Here is a 17,557-nt window from a genome sequence, read left to right as displayed (position 1 = left end):
TACCAGATAATGCTACAAATCTCCCTTGGAGTGATGATGTGAACATGTACAGGATATGGCCGATCAATCCTGAAAAGGCAGTAAGCCCAAAGCTTTACGAAAAGCTTCGGACTTGCAAAAGCCTTCGTGAATAAATCTGCCATGTTGTCATGTGTAGGCACATAGACCAAGTTGATCTTTGCTGCAGAGAGTCTTTCCCGGACATAGTGGCAATGCACATCAATGTGCTTAGTGCGAGCATGAAACACTGGGTTTCTCGCAACTGCTAATGCGCTTTGGCTGTCAGTGAAAATGGTAGTGCTAGACGACTGTCCAACACCCAAATCAACCATAAGACGTCTAAGCCCCACACACTCAACTGTAGCTGTAAAAGCTGCCCTGTACTTAGCTTCACAGCTGGAAGTGGCCACTGTAGGCTACTTCTTACTGAGCCATGATATACATGAATCACCAAGGCGAAAGCAAAACCCACTAGTTGACACTCGTGTGTCATAACATCCAGCCCAGTCTGAATCACTGAAGGCATGCAGCTGTGACTCACTCCCCTTTGGATAAAATAATTCAAAATACTGAGTGCCCTGTAAATAGCGGAAAACCCGCTTAACAGCCTGCCAATGCTTCGTGATTGGGCTATGCATAAATTTGCTCAACTGTGAGACCGCATACTATATATCTAGCCTCATGTTGCACACATAAAGAAGAGATCCAATAGCCTACTGATACAAACTAGCATCAAGAGAGTCTCCTGCATTTTAAAGACTAAGTCGAGTACCTATCTCCATAGGTGTAGCCACAGGTTTACAGTCTTCAAGATTAAACCTCTTCAATAGCTTCTGTATATATTTAGACTGCAGCATAGCAATGCCATTATTGCGTTGCATAAACTGAATCCCCAAATAGTAATGCAAGGGTCCCAAATCTGACATCTGAAACAATGATTGCAAATTAGGCTTAAAGATTGAAATCTGATCGATATCGGGTCTTGTGAGCAACATGTCATCAACGTATAGAACGATGACAAAAAATGTGTCCTTACTCCTCTTCACATAAAGGAGGGTACTCTTCATTGGACTGTTGCAAAAATCATTTGTAACCAAGTATGCATGAATCTTCTCATACCATGCTCTAGGAGCCTGCTTAACGCCATAAAGAGCCTTTTTTAACCTGCAGACTTTAGACTCTTCTCCTTTTATAGCAAAACTAGGAGGCTGCGATACATACACCTCCTCATGTAAATCACCATTCAAAAATGTAGTCTTAATGTCCAACCGATGTACATTCCACCCATGATTTGTTGCCAAAGCAATGAGACACCTAATGGTAGTCATACGAGATGTGGGTGCAAAGGTCTCATCATAATCAATGCCCTTTTGTTGGACATACCCCTTTGCAACAAGTTTGGCCTTGTAGCGATCAATGCTACCATATGCTTTGCGTTTTAACTTGTAAACCCACTTAGTACCAATGGCCTCATGAGGTAGATCCTTCAAATACCAGGTGTCATTCTTGAGTATAGAGTTATACTCATCCTACATAGCATGCATCCAATGATCATCATCCTGTGCTTTCTCAAAGGAAACAGGTTCCTTCTCATTACATATACCCCTTTGCAACAAGTTTGGCCTTGTAGCGATCAATGCCACCATTTGCTTTGCGTTTTTGAGGTAGATCTGTCAAATACCAGGTGTCTGAAACCGGCCTTCAAAAACTTGACGGGTGGTGAAACAAACACTCGCACACAAAACACTTCAACACCTTTGAGGACTTGAAAAAGGAAAACAAACAGGGAGAGCTAGAGTGCTCTTGCAAAAATTACAGGGACATCGATTGGCCCCAAAACGCAGTGGCGCCCCTTGCGGTATTTCTTTACTTGATCAAATTTGAGTACAAAGTACAACTTGTAGAATCCTCCACCAATAGGATCCCTTATAGTTTCACCCAGGACTACTAAAAGAGAACTCTCGTTATTACAGCACCACATACCATACAGAAGGCACACCTGCACAACACCTCCTTGATTTCCAAAGGTCTTCTCCATCTCAACTATGGATCCTTCAAACCTTTCCCCAAACAGCAGTAGGGCTGTACCGTAACACACGTCCTTCCCTATAGCCATAGCTTGTATGTAACCTTGAGAAAACTACAACCTGTTCACATGAATCCAATGACATGTTTTCCGCATGAAATCAAAGACTTGTATCCGATAAACCAAAGACCTGTATCCCATAAACCATAGGCCTGTTTCCTCGAAACCAAAGTTCTGTTTCCTCTCAAAAAACCAATGTCTTGTTTCCATGAGAAATCCACAGATACACCATCCAAGCACGGTGCTAGAACCAGGGTTGATTTCCACAGCAATGCCCTCTGCTTTTTCCATAACTCATAGAGAGAAAGATAGAGAAAAGCCTATCTCTATTCTCCTTCAGCCAACCCACCAGCATCCCATAGAGAGAGAGAGAGAAATCGGTGGATGCCAGCTGTCCCCACATGTATGCTTCTGTTCAGTCCTATGGCAGTACACCTCTTTCCAAGAGAGAAAGCGAAACTCTGCCTGTATTTCTAGGCGCCACCTGAACGCTTCTACCTCTCCCACAGTCCGCCTGTTTGCACAAGAGAGAGGGAGACATTCCAACCCTTGTGCGCCGGCCTGTTACAAAAAAAAGAAAATCTGCAGCTCAGCCCGTGTGCGCCGCCTAGAGACTACTCGCCATGAAACAAAGCCAGCCCCTCTGTGCGCCACGTGAGCTGCAATCCCAGCCCGGCTCCTTCACTCTGCGCCTGTGAGTGCTGTAGCGCAGCCCGCCAGCCTCTCTACTCCAAAAAGCAAGAGAAAGAGAGAAACCTTCAATCGGCGCCTGTGCTTTTTGGCGACCAGCTTTTCCAAGGAGATGTGCCACTTACTACTCACAACTGCTCGCCCACACATACGTGGAAGGAAGCCATGTCCTAGGAGAAGAAGCCATGCCCAAGGAGAAGAAGCCATGCATCCTTGACTCCACCACCTTTCCCTTTAATAAAGAGGCGCTTCATCCTGCTTTTCTCCAAAAAGCAAAAATCTAAAAGCAATAGCAAAAAGGCGCATCCTTTAAAAAATAATTATTATTATCTTATCATCAAAGGTTTTAAAACCTTAGAAACTTTAATTCTTTTGTCCCCTTCACACTTGGGCTGGCCACGCATGGGTTTCCTTTTCAAATTCAAACGGATGCCATTCACACTGTCCATCCCGTGCCCGTGCCCACTTGCATTTTGTCCAGAGAAAAACACAGGGTCGTAACATACCCCCCTCTTGAAAAAATAGCAAGCGTCCTCGATTGCACTCAATAACACAGTAAGGCATCGTAAGAGCAAAGATTCCCCATATGACAAAAGCAATGCCCCTCCAGTGCATTTGGGTGATGAAACAATCATCCTGGACAAAATAGCCACACTGTCACATCAGAGTGACAAACAACTCTTGCTTGTTCCTTCAGAACCTGCAGCAACTCAAAGGCATCAAGATAAAGCTGCAATACCTAAGGTGAATCTGCTAAGTCACCCTCCTCCATCCACTTCGCATCCATTGGTAAACGTTCTTGAACTTCACAAGATAGCGACGGGAAACTTTACCCTGTACCTTTCTTTCCTTGTGTGCCAGTATCTACTCGGGAATAAGAACTTCATCAAGTTCCTCCACTTCCGTATGAGCCTCATCTGATACATCCTCAGGCACCCAAAACCTGCTTGCACACTCCACCCAAGTGGTAAGCACAAGTTCCCAATGAAGCATAGTAGATCACCACTGCTAAACATAGAAAGAAGCTGCCTTTCGAACCCCATGAAGCCTCCGTGAAGATACCACCGGTGACAAAGTGTCGAAAGCCATAGCCTTCAACCCATCTTTTGCACCATAACACTTCACCTGCGTCTTGTTCCTGGCCGACAACTTCCTATCCTTGGTGTCTTTTCTCTTGAGCTTCATCTTTAGCTTTTGCTCCTCACCTCATACAGGCAGACACACAATCCTGCACTCTCCTGCACTTCCTTTTCACTTTCCACATGTTGAAGCTTTTGATGTGAAATAACCATGGGCTCGCCTCCTTGAGAAAGTCGACGGTATCCCAGCGATGGAACCATGAAACTGGCCTTCAAAAACTTGACGGGCGGTGAAACAAACACTCGCACACAAAACACTTCAACACCTTTGAGGACTTGGAAAAGGAAAATAAATAGGGGAAGCTAGAGTGCTCCTGCAAAAATTACGCGGACACCGATTGGCCCCAAAACGCAGTGGCGCCCCTTGTGGTATTTCTATACTTGATCAAATTTGAGTACAAAGTACAACTTGTAGAATCCCCCACCAATAGGATCCCTTATAGTTTCACCCAGGACTTCTAAAAGAGCTCTCTCATTATTACAACACAACATACCATAGAGAAGGCACACCTGTACAACACCTCCATGCTTTCCAAAGGTCTTCTCCATCTTAACTATGGATCCTTCAAACCTTTTCCCAAACGAGAGTAGGGCTGTACCGTACCACATGTCCTTCCCTATAGCCACAGCTTGTATGTAACCTCGAGAAAACTACAACCTGTTCACATGAATCCAAAGACATGTTTTCCACATGAAACCAAAGACCTGTATCCGATAAACCAAAGACCTGTATCCCATAAACCATAGGCATGTTTCCTCGAAACCAAAGTCTTGTTTCCTCTCGAAAAACCAATGTCCTGTTTCCATGAGAAATCCACAGATACACCATCCAAGCACGGTGCTAAAACCAGGGTTGATTTCCACAGCAATACCCTCTGCTTTTTCCATAACTCATAGAGAGAAAGATAGAGAAAAGCCTATCTCTATTCTCCTTCAGCCAACCCACGAGCATCCCATAGAGAGAGAGAGAGAAATCGGTGGCTGCCAGCTGTCCCCACATGTATGCTTCTGTTCAGTCCTATGGCAGTACGCTCCTTTCCAAGAGAGAGAAAGCGAAACTCTGCCTGTATTTTTAGGCGCCACCTGAATGCTTCTACCTCTCCCATAGTCCGCCTGTTTGCACAAGAGAGAGGGAGACATTCCAACCCTTGTGCGCCGGCTTGTTACAAAAAAAAGAAAATCTGTAGGTCAGCCCGTGTGTGCCGCCTAGAGACTACTCGCCACCATGAAACAAAGCCAGCCCCTCTTGTGCGCCACGTAAGCTGCAATCCCTGGCTATAGCCCGGCTCCTTCACTCTGCGCCTGTGAGTGCTGTAGCGCAGCCCGCCAGCCTCTCTACTCCAAAAAGCAAGAGAAAGAGAGAAACCTTCAATCGGCGCCTGTGCTTTTGGCGACCATTTTTTCCAAGGAGATGCGCCACTCACTACTCACAACTGCTCGCCCACACATACGTGGAAGGAAGCCATGTCCTAGGAGAAGAAGCCATGCCCAAGGAGAAGAGCCGTGCATCCTCGACTCCACCTTTCTCTTTAATAAAGAGGCGTCTTATCTTGCTTTTCTCCAAAAAGCAAAAATCTAAAAGCAATAGCAAAAAGGCACATCCTTTAAAAAATAATAATTATTATCTTATCATCAAAGGTTTTAAAACCTTATAAACTTTAATTCTTTTGTCCCCTTCACACTTGGGCTGGCCGCACATGGGTTTCCTTTTCAAATTCAAACGGATGCCATTCACACTGTCCATCCCGTGCCCTTGCCCACCTGTATATTGTCCAGAGAAAAACACATGGTCGTAACAGTGTCATTCTTGAGTATAGAGTTATACTCATCCTGCATAGCATGCATCCAATGATCATCATCCTGTGCTTTCTCAAAGGAAACAAGTTCCTCCTCATTACATAAAGTAGAAATGAGAACATGATCCACATGAGAATAATCTGCATGATGAGAACCTGTACGAGTTCTACTAGGTAAAGGAGCTGCCAACTTGCTATCCCTCAATGTTTGCACAAGTCATTTTGGCATACGTCTAGATTTTTCTATGGCTGCTCTCTCCTCATCCACTACATCCTCAATAATTGCCTCAGCAAAAGATTGATTTGCAGGCTAATTTTACACCTGCAAAGGCTGAATTTCAGCACTTGGTTGAGCATTCAATTGCTCTACATATGGCTGCCCTCCATTAAATAAAGGTAGAAGCGAATCAAACATGTCTTGTGAGCATACATTCTGCTGTTTTTTGCATGAAAGCATGGGCTGAACTGAGTTTTCAACACAAACAACATCTCTAGTTAGTAAAATACGCTTTGAGGCCGGATGGTAGAGTCTATATCTTTTGCTTTCTGAACTGTATTCCACAAATATGCTTTCAACTGGCTTATCATCAAGCTTACTGCGTTGTTGCTCAGGCACAAGAGTATAAGCAAGACAACCAAAAACACGCAAATGAGCCACAGAAGGCTTCCTGCCATGCCAAGCTTCATAAGGAGTTTTAGACTGCAAGGCCTTGTTGGTAGGGCATTTGTTCAACACATAGTTTGCGCACATAGTTGCCTCTAGCCAAAAACCATGAGGTAAATCTTGGGCTTTCACCATACATCGTGCCATCTCCATGAGAGACCTATTCTTCCTCTCAGCCACACCATTTTGCTGAGGTGTGTATGGCACTGTACATTGATGTCTTATGCCTTTTTCAGCCATATATGCATGAAATTCCTTGGACATATACTACCTCCCTTGATTTGAACGAAGGGTGCCACCTTTACATTCACATGAATTTTCAATCATGGATACAAAGTAACTAAAGCACATAAAAACCTCTGACTTTTGCTTTAATGGATACACGTAACTATATTTGGAGTAATCATCAATAAAAGTAACGAAGTAGAGATATTTCTCAATAGATGGTGTCCTCAAATGACCACATACATCACTATGTATAAGCTGTAATTTCTTAACAGCTCTCACAGATCCATCCTTTGGAAATGATGTCCAATGCATTTTGTAAGCGCTCCCTACAGGAGGCCTGACAAATCGGAAGATAAAATACACATATTTTAGATCACTTAACTAATTCAAATGATGGACAATTCTTGCAACATTAAAACTGAAAATGACAAAGAACACTTGACACTATCACTAGGGCCGGAAAGGGCCACTCCCCTCCTCAATACTGTTGTATTTCTTGGAGTATTTATATGTACAAGTGTTCACGGGCCCTAGGTCAGATTTCTCCATAACAAGGAGTGAGTACAACTAGTAAACAATAAGATGTTGTCGGTGAAGAATCAGTTGTCGGAGTGGACCAAGTCACAAGAATCTCCCATCTTCATTGGGTGAACACCTGTCCTCACTGGTCTTCCGGGACCGTGCACCAACAGGCACGCTCGTACTAACGCCTGGCAAGGTGAAACACCGCGGAGGGAGAAATACCTGGTGCTCTCGAATCAGCGTTGCTCCCAGTTTTCCTCATACCCCAAATACTTAATGAAGGCAACAGGGTGTGATATTTTGCCTGACAAGACTTGTACAAACAACATTTAATTTTAATAATTACTAAATTTGAAATACAAAGATAAATACCTGACAAATATTCAAATTTAATTCTTAGGAGAGAAGCTCATCCCCGCTTTAATGCACTCCCAAACTGTAGGCAGGTCTTGGCAGCAATAGTAGAAGCTGGACAGTAGCTGGTACAATTGGAGGTACAATTGGGTACTCCAGTAGCAGGTACATCAGCAGGTGCAGTTGGGTATAGTGAGATACAAGCTGGTACAACAAGTACAGTGGGGTATAATCAGGTAAATGTTGGTACAGCAGGTACAATCGGTACATTCGAGTATATGCTAGTATAGCAAGTACAGTGGAGTACAGTCAGGTACATGTTGGTACAACAGGTACAACCGGGTACAGTCAGGTACATGGTGGTATAGCATGTACAATAGGGTACAATCAAGTATATGCTGGTACAACAGGTACAATCGGGTACAATCATGTACATGCTGGTACAGTCAAGTACAGGCTGATACAACAGGTATAACAGGCTACAATCAGGTACAAGCTGGTACAGCAGGTGCAGCCGGGTACAGGGTACTGGACAAAGGCGGGTACATGCTGGTAGACAGAGGTGGGTACTGGCAACAAATCAGAGGCGGGTACTGGCTGCAAATCAGAGGCGGGTACAAAAGCTGGTAATACCAAGGTGGATACAATTGCATCTACCACCCTCCCACCAACCATCCACGTGTGGGGAAAGAAGAACTTCTTCATGCAATACTAACTATAAATACTATTAATAATGTTGGGCACCCACATTAGAGCAAATGTCCAATCGATGTTCAAATGTGTGTGAACACCCAACCCGATAAATATTAAGGTTGATATTACATTTGAAAAGTTTAAAAAGGGTAATACTTACCACTTGTTCACACGCCACACCAACTCATCAACAAACAGCACACCCACGATACACTGGGGCGTCCCCGTCCAGTGTACTGGCACGACATAGCAAGCAAACACACGAGAACAAGTCATGCAAAAACAAGTTTATGCATGCAAACATAAATGCATGTGCACATGTAATGGACGAAATCTCTCTTTCATGAAACTTGTACAAAGATTTCTTGTCGGGCACAAAACTGGCGCGACATAAATGTGAAGTCCTGGTTTTCTGAAGGAGTCAGAGTCCCATAGGCAAAACACAAGTCCTGGCATGGGCCTTTTTATGGAGTGACAATCCCATAGACAAGGTTGGCACAAATATCAGTCCTACCATGGAGTAACAGTCCCATGGATAAGACGCAATCTTGGTCATACACGAGTGGCAGCAAACAGGCTCCCGTCCATATGGCACAATACTGGTCACACACGGGTGGCACAAAACTGGTTCTCGTCCATGTGACACCAAATGACTGACCCTTTCACATGGGGCACTGGCCTTGCCACATGTAAACATGGTACAAATCTAGCCGCTCTCTGGAGTGACAGTCCCATAGAAGTAGCTCCAGAAATGGAGATGGACCAAATGGTGACACATTTTACCAAGAATACACTCCTCACATACATGTCTAGCAGGGGTCTCAAGAGTTGGCAACTCAGACACCATATCATACCTTTGAAGGTGTAATAAACTGCCATAATTCAGATGGCCAAATCGTGCATGCCATAATTCTGCATCACTCATAGCACGAGTCGTAGAGACTGAGCAATCATCATGCTGCAACTTCTCAAATACATCCATCTTGTATAGGCCATGAAACAAGGTACCTGAGACAATGATAGAATAACCATCATTTCTATCTTGAACTGTATATCTGTCATCCACAAATTTCACCATCAAGCCTGACAAGGCCAAGGCTGAAACTGACAGCAAGTCAGCCACAACCATGCCTGATTCTTTCTTTTTCTCCTTCTCTAGCTGTCACCAGCCTGGACATTTCCCAGTATGAAAGGAGTCTGGTGGACTCCAGGATGTCTAAATATTTGGAAAGTACAAGCTTTGGGAATGGGGGATTATCCTAGAATACAAAGGACCGCACTCCTAAAATTTAGGAGAGTTGCTATTTTTGGCCTGACTCCGATGGAAATCCTCAGGTTTATGGATTATTCTTTTTGGCTCCCTTTATTTGGGATGCATTGGACTTGTGAAACTCATGGTTCACATACCTTGTGGAGTGTTCTCTTGTCCTATGTGCTCTCTTGAAGATTGTTTCTACCATGTGTGGGTGGAACAATAGAGAGCAGATGGAAGGGAACATGGGCACTTCAGAGGATAGTGTCGAGCACAACATACCGTGTGTAGTGTTCTCTTGTCCTACGTGCTCTCTTGAAGATTGTTTCTACCATATCTGGGTGGAACAATAGAGAGCAGATGGAAGGGAACATGGGCACTTGAGAGGGTAGTGTGAGTTGGTGGCCAAAATGCCTATGTGTAGCAGAAATGCTTATGGAACACCAGGTTATCTATGCCTGCGAGTGATTGTTTTATCTTGTTACTTGAGCCCACCTCTTATCCAAGGTGTGTGGTCAGAGCACCAACACGGAGTGCAAGTGGTAAAGTGGACATGAGGCCTGGTTGTCACGGGACTTATGTCTATGCCAAGGGTCATGTGGACCGATGTCTTGTTGGCAGGAGACTTACTTTGTCTTGCCCATTTACTTGGAACATGATTATGATATCTGGACTTATGGGACTGTTTTGTCTCGCCCAAAAAAAAAAAGCCATATTAGAATCACTATCTCTTCATACAGAGACCAAGAGGTTCATTGTTCATCTCCCCATGCATGTGGATTCATGTTGGGATTGTGAGAGGGCAATTCAATGAACACTTCACCATACACATGGATTCGTGTTGCGATTGTGGAGTGAGTGTTTCATTGTTTCCACACAATGCTTGTTGATCAGAGTTGGGATTGTATGGGAGAACATGGAAACTCTTCGGATTGGGAGAAAGGATTGCCAGAACTATGGAGAACCAGCTTTTCTGTCATCATGGTTTGTGCTCTTGAATGGCACCAGTTTGTGTGCATAGCACATGTTTCTGTGTGAGGCACTAGTTTCTTGTGCATGGCACTTATTTAAGTGTCTTAGCACCTGGTTGGTGATTTTCATTGGTGTATGATTATCTCATTGATATTGGTGATTGAGGCACAATTGGCTCTTGTGCGTGTGTCTAGCATATCTTCCATGGAATTCTCGCCCATTTATTTTGGGACATGATTTTGATATTGGTATTATGGAGACTTATTTAGTCTCACCGATTTCTTTGGGACATGGATTCTTTAGTTATATTGGATTTTTGAGACTGTCTCGTCTCGCCCACTCGATGGGACATGGTTATATCTTGAATATATGGCTTCAAGCTTAAAGTTGCGGACAACTTTTAAGAAGTTGGGAAGGATGTCACCAGCCTAGACATTTCCCAGTATGAAAGGAGTCTGGTGGACTCTAGGATGTCTAAATATTTGGAAAGTACAAGCTTTGGGAATGGGGGATTATCCTAGAATACAAAGGACCACACTCCTAAAATTTAGGAGAGTTGCTATTTTTGGCCCGACTCCGATGGAAATTTTGTTCGTGTCATTACATCTGGAATTGAGCAGATACCAAGAGTTGGCAAATTGCCTATGACAGAATGTCTACCAGTTGTGTATTTTTAGAGATAAAGTTTATGGAAGGACCCATCTCTTAGATTGGGACATGTGGCAAGAAAGTGGACCAAAGTGAGACAAGTGGCCTAACACTTGTTAGAAAGTGGATCAAAGTGAGACAAGTGGCCTCACACTTGTCGCTTCAGCTATTGTGTGGCTCTCCACTTGTCATTGTAGCCTTCTCTTGCCATTTTAGCTCATGGGAGGCCCAAATCTATAAATTGGAGTCCTCTCTCTTCATTAATAGAGGCTCTCTTGCTACACACTAGCCTCTACCACCGTTACAGGCTGCCCTAATGATGGCTACTCTCTTTCTTTCTCTCTTGAAGGCTGCCCATGAAGAATACCGACTGTTGGGGACTGTTTTGGAGGTTTCCATCGCGAAGAAATACTGAAGGCAAGGGTATTTAATCATTTATTATGATTTCTAGCATTTGTACTTGTTGTACTAGCCCTTGTACTTGTTGTACCAACCATTGAACCGGTTGTACCAGCCATTGTACCTGTTGTACCAGCCACTGTACCTATTGTACCAGTCATTGTACTTGTTGTACCAACATTTGTACTTGTACCTGTTGTACCAGCCATTGTATTGGCTGTACCAACCATTGTACCAACCACTGTACCTGCTGTATCGGTTGAATGGAGAGTTGTACTTGCTGTACCAGCTCTATTGCATGAAGACCCGTGGTTTTTGGGGAAGAATCAATACCCACATGGAGGTATATGGATTATGTTGTTGGCTTGGCATTTCTACAGCCTATGTTCCGGCTCAATTGCCTTGTGTTGGGCTGTGTTATGGCATTTGTATATGGATAATCCGGCATCTCCCATGGGGAAGAGTAAGGCCCTCAAATCTTGTACATGATATTATTCTCCTTGGGTAATAAAATACTCCAAGGGGCGGGGTCGGCCCATTACGGCCTCTATGTGGTGTCACATGTGCAAGATCCATTTTCAACATTTATGGATGTTTTGTCCAGCTTTTATGTTTTATTCAAAGTGATGATGGATGTGTTAAGGCTATGGCCATGTTTAAGTATTTTAATATGCATTGATGGTATCAACAAGTGTGTCAAAGGCCCTAGTCCCCCGGGCGGCGTCGCGAGTTTCACTAGCTTTTTCTTGCACTCATTTATGTAGTTCCTGCAATAGTGACACTTGTCCTTCTTTTTAGACTTATCACCTTCTTTTCAGGCTTATCACGTTCTTTCTCTGTATCCTTACCTGAGGATTCTGATTTTGGCTTATAGCCACCATGCGAAGAAGCTTTACCTTTGCCTTTCTGACTGGCAACAAAAGCTTGGTCACCAACTCGCATAGCAGATCTGTTTTGCCTAGACTGCTCTTCTTGGAAGAGTACTAAAACGAGCTTATCAAATGTAAGCAAGGGCATTTGGATTTCCCTTCATCATGAGTCTAAGAGTAGAGGCAAAACTCTGATAAGAATCCGGTAATGCATTGAGAACTGTCGGCACCAATGTACTATCAAGATATATCTCATTCACACTAGTGAGCTGCTCCTTAAAATCTTTGATCTTGGTCAAGAAGATGTCCATTGAGTCTCCCTCATTTATGTGCTGAGACTCCAACTGTTTGCGCAGATATGCAACACGTGCTTCATTGCGCACCTAGTATGATGCAGCAAGTGCATCCCATGTCTGTTTTGAAGTCTTACATGACCGAATATGAGGAATAATGCTTCGCTTCACAGACAGTGCAAGCAATGCATGTGCCTGTGCATCTCTTCCATCCCATCTCGTTTGAGCAGCAATGGGAGGTACTGGTGGTACATGTGGAGGAGCCACATCTGTATCAGATTCTACTTCAGATGTACTTGCAGCACCTGGTTACATTGGTAGTTGTGAAACAGGATGAGTTTCACTACCATTGACTATATTCCAAAAGCCTTTAGCAACCAGTACATGTCTGATCATATAGGACCACAATGGGTAGTTAGTCCCATCAAGTTTGTCCTTAGCAGACAACATGTTGAATACATCACTACTGCCAGCCCATGACTGTCTACTAAATGCAAAATTTTTCAACACACTGCAAGTACTCAGTATTCACTGAATGCAACCCCGGACATGTTTTCCACATGAAACCTAAGACCGTATCCGATAAACCAAGGACCTATATCCCATAACCATAGGCCTATTTCCTCGATACCAAAGTCTTGTTTCCTCTCGAAAACCAATGTCCTGTTTCCGTGTGACAGATATACCATCCAATCACGGTTGCCAAAACCTCAAGAGAGAAAGATAGAGGATGTGCCAAGCAACCCCTAAATACACATAAGTCCAAGACGAAGAGCAACATCAAATCTCTTCCAAGAACATCATCCTATGCGTCTTAGCTTGATCCTCTGTATCCCAATCTCGTAAACAAGGCCTGCAATCCACGATGAGAGAGAGAAAGAGAAAAGCCTATCTCTATTCTCCTGCACCAAAAAGGTTTGGAGAGTAAGGCCTCCTGCCACAGCTTGTGAGGTGACGGTGCTAGAGATGCCACCTGCCATAGCTTCAGACATGCCATCAACCAGGCTTTGATCATGGACCCCGGTTCCATGGTAGAGCATCCTCCGGTCCTTCAACTGAGCTCTCTGCATCATAGCTCTCTTGTAGAAGCTCGGTAAGAACCTGCACCATAGCTCTTCTGCTGAAAGTTGCCCGCCTGGCTGCTTCCACGCATGCAGCTGCCACCATTAAGAGACCTGCTCCATGCTGCAGAGGTTCGCCCATAGCACAGTGGCGCGCACAATCAGCAGCCCATGCACGCTGCTGAACACTGCCCGCCTGGCTGCTTCCACACGTGCAGCTGCCTGGCGGTTTCCACACACGCAGCCGGTTGCTGGCTGTTTCCATAAGCGCAGCCGCCTGAACTTCCACACGTGCAGCCCAGCCCACGAGTCTGCAACCCTGCGCAAGCCTGCTTGCCTATTTGCCTATGTGCTGCAGGGCGGACGGCCATGACAAGAGAAGCACCACATGCCAGCGTGATCGCCCAAGGGGATGCGCCATACGCCATGCGCCACTCGACTCCACACGACGACCTCCTCTCCTTCAGCTCCGCCACCCTTCGCTTAAATAACGAGGATGCGATTCGCTTTCTCCAAAACGCCAAAAGCGATTAGCAAAAACGCATCTTCCAAATAATAATTATTTTTAATCATCAAAGGTCATAAAACCTTATAAACTTTAAAATCCCTTTTGTCCCCTTTCACACTTGGGCTGGCCACACATATGGGTTTCCTTTTCATATCCAAACTGATGCCTGTTCACACTGGCCATCCCGTGCGCGTGCCCACTTGCTTGTTGTCCAGAGAAAAACACAGGGTTGTAACAGCAGCTATGCGAAGCAATGTGGGCTAGCCCAAATGTGTGCAGCATATACCCGGGAAAGAGCAAGTGCAAATCTGTGGGAGTCAGCTGTGAGGAAGATAGAGGTGTGTGTATGAGGCTGCCTGCGCTGTCGCCAAAACCAAGGAAAAAGCGAAGCCCCTAAAATAAGGGTGACGGGCTGTGCGCTTGAGGCTGCCGGCTGTGTGCGCTTCTACTTGGGGGGGTCGGGAATCCTTGCATGCACAGCCCATCGGGTGGCAAGAGCGAGAGCTGGTAGCCGGTCGGTTGGCCATGCCCTCCACGGGGTGCCAAGTGGTGCGGCTTCCCCTACACGTGGCATGGGCAGCCTGTGGTTGGCTTATGGGATAACCCACACCTGCCTGAAGAGAAAGGGGTGCTTAAGGTTGCCCTAACCCCCCCTTTGCCATAATGGTGGTTCCCGCCCACTGAAGGTTATTCACCCAATTTTACTGAAGTGTGGACGTGCTACAACACTCAAAACTAGTAAAAATATTATAAGTATTGCAAGAGTTTTGAGGGATTACTTACCACCTGTAAAACCCACAAGCAATGACAACATACAGATTTATGCACATGGTCTTACGGGATGTACTTACAAGCGTCCCCGGCCCTGTAAGATTGACACACACACACACATCATACACGCAAACAAAGATTGCATTCGAATCCATTATGCCAGGCAGTCATGAGTGCATGTTGCATGTGCATCAAATGTATTTGTTGAAATCTCCCATTCTCAAAACATGTATCTGCTTGCTCAAGAGATTTAGGTGTGAACACACATCCTAGACCTGAGCATCATTGGCTCACCCAAGCCATCCTGGGCTCATTTAAGCCCTTGGGTTCATCCAAACACTGCGTGGCCCATCCAGGCCAAAGGTTTTGTTGGAGTAGTGTCCAGTTGGTGACATGTTCTTACCGGGAGGACAAGAGACAAGCATATAGCTCTTTTGAGTAGAGGACAGGCCAGCATTTCTGATGATCAAGCAAAGACAATGCTTTGGAAGATAGGAGGTTTGTGTAAATTAACAGTTTTAGAAGAGCTCTTCATGTGGTCCAATCTGTGTCAGTGGAATGCCTTTGCGTCATGAGACTCTCCTCTTAACATCTGGGATTTGTAGATAAATAGTTTTTTGTCTCTCCAAAGAAAGATCAATGCATTAGTGAAAAAAAGAGCTTATCTGCCTGTAATGACCTTTCAAAGAGATGGTAGCACTAAAGAAAGTAGTAAGTCAGGAAACTTTGACAGGTTGTTGATTGAGAGATCGACTACAAACCCATAGCTGGATCAGTAAACCCTGCACATATGCCTCCGTTAGAGCAGTAAAGACCACTTCCAGATGAGCTAGCCACAAACACCCAGTCAAGTTGCTGGTCCAAACCTTGGAATCCCATATTGTTTGAGCACGCGATCTGAGTGTATGGCTAGAGCGTGGCCAAGGACTAATTTGGGTCCTTGTATCTTGGGAGGCCTTGTCATAAGCAGCGGTCTCACTCATCCTCATTTGAAGTCACTGCACACTGTCCAATTAGTTGATAATAATAGCTTAGCCTCATGAATAATGCATATGAGTTTTGACCTGTGGGCACTTAATAGAATAGAAGGGCTGTTGAGAGTGAAGGGACAAAAGAGGCGGGGGGGTTTTCGGCGTTCTCATTGATGATGCCTTACATTAGTGATTGCATTATGTTACACGGTTTTATTTGTGATGCTAATAATAATTACATGGTGGTCATGTCTGTGTACTACTATGTTTGAGAGTGTAGGCTTATATTTTGTTACCTCATACATTGATGAGTATCACTATTTGAAGTATTGATCTTCTGGATGAAGCTTTTATTTCTGTTCTAACAGACACACAATTGCTCAATTTTTTGCAGGCTTGATGAGGCAATTGAGTGCCAAAAGATTATAGTTGATTCAATAAAGAATAATAAAGGTGTAGAGACTATAGTTTGTCTGGAAGAAGCTGAAAAAACGCTCGAGGAATTCTTACAAGAAGTCAAGTCTCGTAAGAGCAGTCATGGAAAGGATTGACCTGAAGGGCTAACCTCAATGATTGTCAATGTTGAAAGGGCCTCCCATTTTAGGAAGAAACAGGCAACCCATTTTAGTATGGAGGAGGCAGCCGGGCGGCCCGTTCCATAGCAAGCCTTGACCAAATCTTGGCTGTCACCTTGCTGTGGCTGATGTTAAGCTTTTGCTTGTGCATAGCTTTAGGCCATATTCAGAATGTACAAAAAAGAAGAAAAGTGAAAAAAACTTTGGTGCTTATATAACAATTGCAATGTGCCATGTTTTGTTAATTTCTTTCATTTGTGATGGTTCTCTCCCTCGTGCGTGCGCGCACACACCCACACATCGTTACCTTCACATCTACGCTCTAAACCTTCACACTTTTCTCTTTTTGCGAAACCACTATTTTATTTTATATTCGAGAACCAAGTGAGAGGCTCTCATCAAAGTACATCTAAAAACAGTGGAATACCTTCACACACACACACACCTTCACCTTCACAGCTACACTATCCTTAACTTTACACTTTCACACACACACACACACCTTCACCTTCACAGCTACACTATCCTTACTTAATGATGCTATGCTTTGGTAGGTATTGAATATGTATTCATGTATAGCACTTAAGTATTTATGGTTGCATGCCAAGCTACCACTTCTACTTCAACTATCAAATTGTCAAAGCCGTCAACTAGCACATGCTAGGTAGGTGCTGGAAGGGCTCAGCCTAGTATTTATTGTTTGGATCCATGCATATATTTTACTAACTAGTACATGGTTAAGTTGATCTGTCGGGACTTGCCTGCTAAATGGCTTTCTGTTAAATCTCAAAAATTTGAAGGGTAGGCAAAATTAGAACCGGTTTTTCTTAGTTTTACGTTGAATGCATACACAAAACTGTTGCATGGAAGCGTAGCTCTACCACCTTGCTAGACTGTGTGGTTGTTTCTCATGGACTTCAGCTAGTGCTTATCATATTTTTATTGCTTGTATTATCCTAACTGTGTGGCTTGGCTTAGGCTGCCAACCTCTTGAACCTTCCCTGACTGGAGTGCCTTCTTGATTGTTGTCATGATTGGTTGATCCAATCGAACTCTTATATGGGCT

The 17,557-nt window shown here is 44.3% G+C and overlaps 1 protein-coding gene across 2 annotated transcripts in view; it reads left to right on the top strand.

Moving 5' to 3' along the window:
* LOC147615323 (uncharacterized) overlaps positions 1 to 16,740 on the top strand; it is a 75,491-nt gene extending 58,751 nt beyond the window's left edge. For both annotated transcript variants that reach the window (XM_086779402.1, XM_086779403.1), the window contains one exon: positions 16,311 to 16,740. In XM_086779402.1, coding sequence (XP_086635528.1) covers positions 16,311 to 16,467 — 157 coding nt within the window. In that variant the 3' untranslated portion in view covers positions 16,468 to 16,740. The remainder of the gene's footprint in view (positions 1 to 16,310) is intronic.
* Positions 16,741 to 17,557: the final 817 nt, after the last annotated feature.

The sequence above is a fragment of the Cibotium barometz genome, chromosome 40 (assembly GCF_041138505.1).
Source record: "Cibotium barometz isolate CiBa-2024 chromosome 40, ASM4113850v1, whole genome shotgun sequence".
In the NCBI taxonomy this organism is placed as follows: Eukaryota; Viridiplantae; Streptophyta; class Polypodiopsida; order Cyatheales; family Cibotiaceae; genus Cibotium; species Cibotium barometz.
The sequence above is the reverse complement of the archived record's forward strand: the minus strand, read 5'-3'. Positions and strand labels throughout refer to the sequence as shown.